This window comes from Mus pahari, chromosome 21 (assembly GCF_900095145.1).
Source record: "Mus pahari chromosome 21, PAHARI_EIJ_v1.1, whole genome shotgun sequence".
Lineage (NCBI taxonomy): Eukaryota > Metazoa > Chordata > Mammalia > Rodentia > Muridae > Mus > Mus pahari.
The window spans coordinates 9991787-9998956 of NC_034610.1; the positions used below are offsets into that span (position 1 = coordinate 9991787).

At 46.5% G+C, this 7170-nt stretch overlaps 1 protein-coding gene across 2 annotated transcripts in view; it reads left to right on the plus strand.

Annotated features, from left to right (window-relative positions):
* Smoc2 (SPARC related modular calcium binding 2) overlaps positions 1 to 6783 on the plus strand; it is a 128479-nt gene extending 121696 nt beyond the window's left edge. Inside the window, exons 11-13 of one of the 2 annotated variants that reach the window (XM_021221046.1) lie at positions 1612 to 1886; positions 3683 to 3723; positions 5472 to 6769. In XM_021221046.1, coding sequence (XP_021076705.1) covers positions 1612 to 1886; positions 3683 to 3723; positions 5472 to 5489 — 334 coding nt within the window. In that variant the 3' untranslated portion in view covers positions 5490 to 6769. Of the gene's footprint in view, positions 1 to 1611; positions 1887 to 3682; positions 3724 to 5471 lie in introns of both variants that reach the window. The other variant, XM_029533163.1, reaches the window with a different exon arrangement.
* Positions 6784 to 7170: the final 387 nt, after the last annotated feature.

Here is a 7170-nt window from a genome sequence, read left to right on the forward strand (position 1 = left end):
AGAGAGAGAGAGAGAGAGAGAGAGAGAGAGAGAGAGAGAGAGAGAGAGAAAGAGAGAGGAGAGAGAGAAAGACTGACTGTAGAGGAGGAGGACCCTGGGGAACAGCCTCACTCTTCATGATCAGGGCCTCCTGGGGCCCAGGGTAGCCTGAGAAGAGGAACACACTTGGCTTTGGTTGGATCTATAGGTTGAAGCTGAGTCTGAGCCTTATCTACTGCATTTTGAATACTTTGGAATTCTGCAACTCAAAAAAAAAAAAAAAAGCTTGCTTTTTTTTGTTTTTGTTTTTTTTTTTTTTAGTTTTTGTTTGTTTGTTTGTTTGTTTGTTTTTGCGACATGGTTTCTGTGTGTAGCCCTGGCTGTCCTGGAACTCACTCTGCAAACCAGGCTGGCCTGGAACTCAGGGAGCCACTGCCTCAGCCTCCAGAGTCCTGGGACTTATTTATTGTTGGCACCTGCTCTGCACATGTGAGCCTTATCTTCTTATCCAGGTTCAAGTGTACAGCTGGGGCGTTGATCCCACCAACAAGGCTCACCCTAGACACTACTGTGTACACTGTAGACACACTGAGACTTGGTTCTTTTGGTCATGGTAGAACTTACGGTGCCTGTGTTCCCACTTCCTCACAGTACAGGGTGATGGAGCTGTCCAGGTGAACTGCTGTGGCACTTCAGTACTTAAACTCAGCCCTGGGTGTTCACAATCTCTCCCTCTTATTTCTAAAGGAAACTTGATTTTAATGGTTTTGGCTTTTGCTGTTGCTATGCTGCCCTGACGGCAAGCTCCAGGCTGTCTCCTGTATGAAGCCTCCTTAGTAAAAAGCTGCCCTTTAGCTTGTGCTTTCTTTGCTAAGGAAGGTGTGAGGGGAGAAAGAACACTGAGGGGGAAATGTCACATTTGCATAAGCTAAGGCAAAAGAAGTCACCAGCATTTCAACCTCCTGTCATGTACTATAGAAGACTTGCCTTCCGCGTGTCTGACCCACAGTAGCACCAGGCAGCCCAGTCCCTGGGGGCTGTTGGCATCTGCTTGCTGTGTTTACCCTCTCACAGAGCAAAGTCCATCTAAACAGTGGAGTCCACTGAGTCCCAAGTGATGTCATAGGTCCTTCACCTCAGATGAGAGGTGGACGTCCTTACAGCACAGCTTCAAGGTTTGGCTCACAGCCTGACTTACCTGTATCTCAGAATGTATGGCTTTAAAAGAATTCCAAAGAAAACTGTCTAGTTATAGCTTAAAAAAATATTTTGATATCACCTATCTATTTAAGCGTATCTTGCATACACAGTAGACAAATTGTCACATTAAGGTAGAGAGCCTGGGACTCTAGATGCCTTTGGCGGATGCTGTTACTTGTTGGTCTACGGGGGAACCCAGGTCTCAGGTCAGTAACCTTGACCTCAAGGCCTTGGGCAGTTGAATAACCACAGTGTACACATTGCTGTGGTGTTCCTTGTTCTGAGCCATTACAGATTACTTTCTTACCTTGTATTGAAGGTGGCCATATCAGGTAGTGCACAGGCGTGAGGGTGGGGAAGGGGGGAGCCAGAGTCGGGGGGGGGGGCACCGCAGCTTCAGCCTTCTGCCTGACGCGGTTCCTCATCCTCTAGGCTGTCAGAGCCAGACCCCAGCCACACCCTGGAGGAGAGGGTTGTGCATTGGTACTTCAAGCTGCTTGATAAGAACTCTAGTGGAGACATTGGCAAGAAGGAGATCAAACCCTTTAAGAGGTTCCTGCGAAAGAAATCCAAGCCCAAAAAGTGTGTGAAGAAGTTTGTGGAGTACTGCGACATGAACAATGACAAGTCCATCACCGTGCAGGAGCTCATGGGCTGCTTGGGTGTCACCAGAGAGGAGGGTAAAGCCAACACCAGGAAGCGCCACAGTAAGCCTTCCTTACGTCACTACTCTGCACTTTAGTCATGTTGGGGTTTTGTGTCATTGGGGTTGCTTCCTGGACGCCTTACGTGTAGGAGATCAGCAAGTCTCAGGAACATGAGCTGCGCACAGCTCTAATGCCCAACCTGTTCCTGTTCTAATCACATGGTCTAACTGTTCAAACATGATTTCCCTCCTGAGTTCAGAACCATTGGTGATAACTGGCCAGCACAGTTCATAGGCTCTACTGGAACATTCAGGCCAGGTCAAGGGCAGTGAAATCATCACGTCTAGGAGATCAGTTGTCCCAGTGGGTTTAGCTGGCTTAGCACTTGGACATGTGGGGGCTGGCCTAAGTCACCAGATGTAGCAGGAGTAGAGAGGATTCCAGGATTGATAGAGTCTGAGGTTCTCACATTTGATTCTATGATTTTGGTGACTGGCTTCATGTTGGAGAACATGTGTGGAACATGAGTGCATTTCTCCCTTTGTACCTCTGAGCTGTGTTGTTGTGGTCAGGACGGCATTACAGTAATTGGCTGAAGGGACTTTAGATTGCGATCTTCAAAATAAAAAGCCATCTTCCCATAAATTAGCAAGAATCACTTCTCCAAGACAAAAATCTAGCCTGGACCCTAATTTAGTTATATAATGCTGAATGGTCACCATGGCATATACTAGGGGCAGAGATACAAGGAGGGAGATGTTTTGCCCTCTGGGAAACCACATGGTATAGATCCAGTTAGGATGACTTCAAAAGCATATCTGGGCTCAACATGTTCCTTTGAGTGGGGTGGCTGTCTGCACAGGATAGAGGGCTGTTGGGAATCATGAACTCAGAAATGGGTTTGGAGGCAGAGCTATTGCAGGTGTTGAGCTGCAAGGAGGGAATGTCCATGGGACATCAGGAGACTACTAAGCAGTTCTGGAATGGAGCTACCTGGTCCTGGGAAGGAAGGGGCAGGACTGCAGTTAAGGGAAGTGGCGTGTAGCTTTCTTTGCTGCCGGTTAGAATTCTGATGAGTTGCTATGGTTGGAGGTATAGTCTGGGACTAGGAGACAGGAGCATGCAGAATACTGGCCTGTGTGTACTTATGAGCCAGCAGAAAACGGGTATCTACTACTCCCATGGAACTAACAGTGAATAGGGAGAAAGGAGGAAGATGGGTCCACTGGGGACCGACAGCAACTGTCCATGGCCAGAAGGGAATGAATGAGGTCATGGAGGTACACGGAGGCCATTGCAAAGTAGGAAGGAAGGCTGGAGAAGCCCCGCCCCACCCCAGACCCTGGGCAAGGAGGGACTTCAGCCAGGTGAGAGAGGCTGAACTCTGAGCAGAGACCAGTGTGAGGTTGCAGGGGGACACCTGAAGTCGAGTGTCCATGTAGCACAGGAGGAGTGGGTACTTCACAGAGAGCAGAAAGGGGGGACCACCACCCCCTATCTCCAAGCCAAGGATAAACAGCACATGAATGAAATGAGCCAAAGCTAATGTTTTCTAATTTTAATACTGAACCAAAATAATTCAAAGAACAGAATGTGTGTGGGTGTGGCTCAGGCTCACGCTGTGATTTTTCTTGTGTGCTTGGGATTTGGGATAAATCAAGGCACTCTCCCAGTGTTGCAGTAGGACGTTTGTGTTGTTAGACAGTGTTTCCATAGTGATTTAAAAGCCCACTCTTCCAAATCTAGCCTCGGGTCTCTATGGGTACATTGTCATTTGACTAATATCTGCTGATTGATGACGTTGAGCCTGTCATTGAGGAGTATTTGACTAGCAATCATGTCTTTTCCCCTTCCAGCCCCCAGAGGAAATGCTGAAAGTACTTCTTCTAATAGACAGGTGAGTATATCTGTGCTGTCGATTTTATTATACTCCAATCTACTTAAGCTTTACAAGAGAAATCCAGGGTCCGTGTGTAGGGTTAGGCACAATGGTATCTTCAGAAAAACCAAACAGCTCAGCTAAGGTATTTGGAGCAAAGAAACTTTTTTTTTTTTTTTTTTTTTTGCCAAATTCTGCCCGTGACCACTGACCAGCTAAATCCTGTATTTAAAGATTCTGCCCTGTTTTTTTGTTTTTGTTTTTTTTTTTAATTATTTGAAATTCCAATTAATTTGTCAATTTAAAGATGGGATTACGAATTGTGTGCAAGAGTTGGTTAGGGAGCTGGTCTTTGTTGTTTGTGTCTTAAAGAGATGCCTGGGACAGGAGACACTCTGCCCCTCAAATAACCCACTCACCTGGAGATCAAAAGAGGCACTTCCCAGGGTTCTTTGCCCGAAGCCAGGCCAGCGGCGCTCTCTAGGACCCTGCTACATCATCTGTTTACTTGGACTGCACCTGTTGGATGCCAGGCGGAGGGTCCCTGTTTAGTGTGGGCTTTAAGTAGGGACCCCCTGTGCACACCTTGGAGGGAACTGAAAGCCATTTCATTAGGGAAGGGACACGTGATTCATTTTCCTTTGTTTAGTAAATGTTTATGGTTTTGACTTTTCCAGTCACACTGCAAATCACTTACACTTGCAAAGGGGGGGCAGGCCTGAGAGCAATTACCCGGCTGCCTCCAAAGGCTTCCCAGGGGGCTGTTTGCTCTAGCTTAATGGCAACTCTCTGGCACACATGTGCCTTGCAATCTTAAATACCCCAACTCAAAACCAAGCCCTCCACTTCGGTATCTTCCTGAAAAAAGACAGAGTGGTACGGTTTTTCCGTCTTTCTTACAGTACCTCAATGCATGGAGCGAAACCCTACCATTATTATGCCGTGGGGTGATTCAGCGGGCCAGGAATCAGAAAGCTCTCCCTCGGTAGCTCTTATCTGCTCAGCAAGGATCAGAGCCGTGTGCTCCAGCATCTGGATCCGGCTCTCAATCATACTGAATCCCAGTAGCTCTGGGCATCTTCAGTGATGACTGAAGTACGTCAGAAGACCTTATAATTAAGACAAAGCTTTCATCAGCTTAGCATAGAGGTTATTCACCTCCCCCTGGTTATCAGAATGAAGGAAAGACAAGACAGCCTGAGAGTCAAAGCTTAGTATTTTAGGTATCAGATTAAAAAGATCAACCTCCATTTATACAGATTGATGCACTTGATAAAAAGATGGCTGCCTTTTTTTTCCCCCCCTTTTCTAAATGACTTCCCTTGAAAGTCTATGTGGTGAAGGACATCAAGAGACTGTAAACACAGATGCAAGCCGAATTTCTTCTTAGGTAAAAACAAGCCAGACAGAAACATCAAAAGGAAAAAAAAAATGAAGACTGTTCAGGCTGGGGGCACACGTAACCCAAGCTGAAGTCTACTGACTGCAAGTTTAGGACTTTTTCTGTACCACGCTGTAGTTCTCTTACAATATTTGAAGTCAGTGCAATCTTTCTCATGATATATTCTGCTGGTGATTTCAAGGGAAGAAAAGACATCCTAAACAACGGCCCCACTCACTCTTTACTATAGGGTGCCCCGTCCTTTCCTGTATGGTTTCCCTCATAGCAAGTAGGTTTACTGCCAGGAGCCAGCCTTTGTCTGCACAGGAAAGACACAGACATCTTCCTAAGATTATCTGCATTTCTGTTTTGTTTTCTTTTCCAGCCCAGAAAACAAGGATGAATGGCTGACTACTCAAGACAGTTCCTAGACATGTGGGAATTTCCCTCACCAAAGAGCAATTAAAAACGAAAAACATATAGTATTTGCACTTTGTACTTTAAATGTAAATTCACGTTGTAGAAATGAGATATTTAAACGGACTGTTGTGATCTGTGAAAACGGAAGGCTGGCTTCGGGAAATTAATCACATACAATGTATGTGCCCTTGTTTGACCTTCAAGATCTGTGCTGGTGGGGTGGGTTTTAAATGCATTTCGACTTCACTTCCTGGTCCCTCTGTGGAGGGCCTGGTTTACTCCCTGCCCTTTGCTCTGCCTGCAGTCTCCGTTGGCTTGCTCTCAGCGCTCTTGATGCAAGCCAGAGCCTACCGTATCCGTAGAAGTTTGCAGTGGTTGCCTGTGGCATAAAGTTTTGCTCTCTAGAGATGTCATTCACACCACGGGTCACACAGGCACTAGCTCGGGCATAGCCTTAACTTCCAGTAGCCCCTGTCTGAAACTACGCTGTCAGGCTCTGTCAGACTCCAGTTTTAGCTTCTGCTTGAGCTTTAGCTCTGCTCGAGCCAACCCTACTGTTAAATCCCCGGGCAGCTGAATGGGCAAGCAGCCAGAGAGCCCTCTTTCAGAGAGCAAATCTAACTCTGGCCTGCTGGCTCCATCTCATTGGCCCAGGAAGCCTCCAGTCCACCTGCCTCACTTCTGAGTGTCCGAGCCATCCTGCTAGGGTCCCCTGGAAAGGAAAAATGCCTTCTAAAGAGATCATGGACCACATCCCGAGGAAGGCACAGCTAGACTACATCGTCCCAAGAGTGCTGAACAACAGGCAGCTGAGAATGTCACTTTCATTCTGTGGAGGCCTCGGGTTTGAGGGAATTCACCCAAGGGCACTATGGGATGAAGGATAGGAACTGGATGACCACACTGTGAGAGACTGGACTAGATTGGGTGTATGGCTGGCTGTCACTCTCTGACCTAGGTCAGTCTGTACTCTCTGTTCTCGAGGAACAGTGGCAGATGGGGGAGAGCTGGGGCAATTCTTTCAGATTGGGGTTTATATGGGAAATTGTTCATGGTCCTCAGCCTCTCAATGTATGTCTGTAGATGCATTGTGAACGCACGCTGCAGAAGGCCTTTGCTTATTTGAACTGTGTAGAGGCAAGAAGTGACCAGCTCATGTCAATGCTGTCTACAAACAAGTATGATCCTAACTGTTTTGGATAGTCTTTCATATTTCTGAACTCTGAATTTAATCATTTTATTAGATTAAAATATGCGATTAAACTGTGTTAGTCTTCTTTTCAGCATTTCATAAAAGATGACTGTTTAAAAATTATTTTTAGATTATTCTAGATGTGTGAGAGTCTTGCCTGCATGTATGTCTGTGCATCTCGTTCATGCTTGGTGCCATGGAGGTCAGAAGAGAGCATCAGATCTCCTGGAATTGTGGCTGTGGACAGTTGTGAGCTGCGCTAGGGGTACTGAGCTTAAACGTGATTCCTCTGCAAGAACAAGTGGTCTTTACACTGAGTTATCTCTTCAGTTCTTCACAATTGCTTACTGTAAAATGTGTCCACTAGTGGAAGCCAAAGTTGTGGGTGGTAGCCCAGCAGATTTGGGTCTGATTTTGCCTGTCGAAGGAGGCTCTGTGACATGGGACATGTTCCTCAACTTTTTTGAACCTT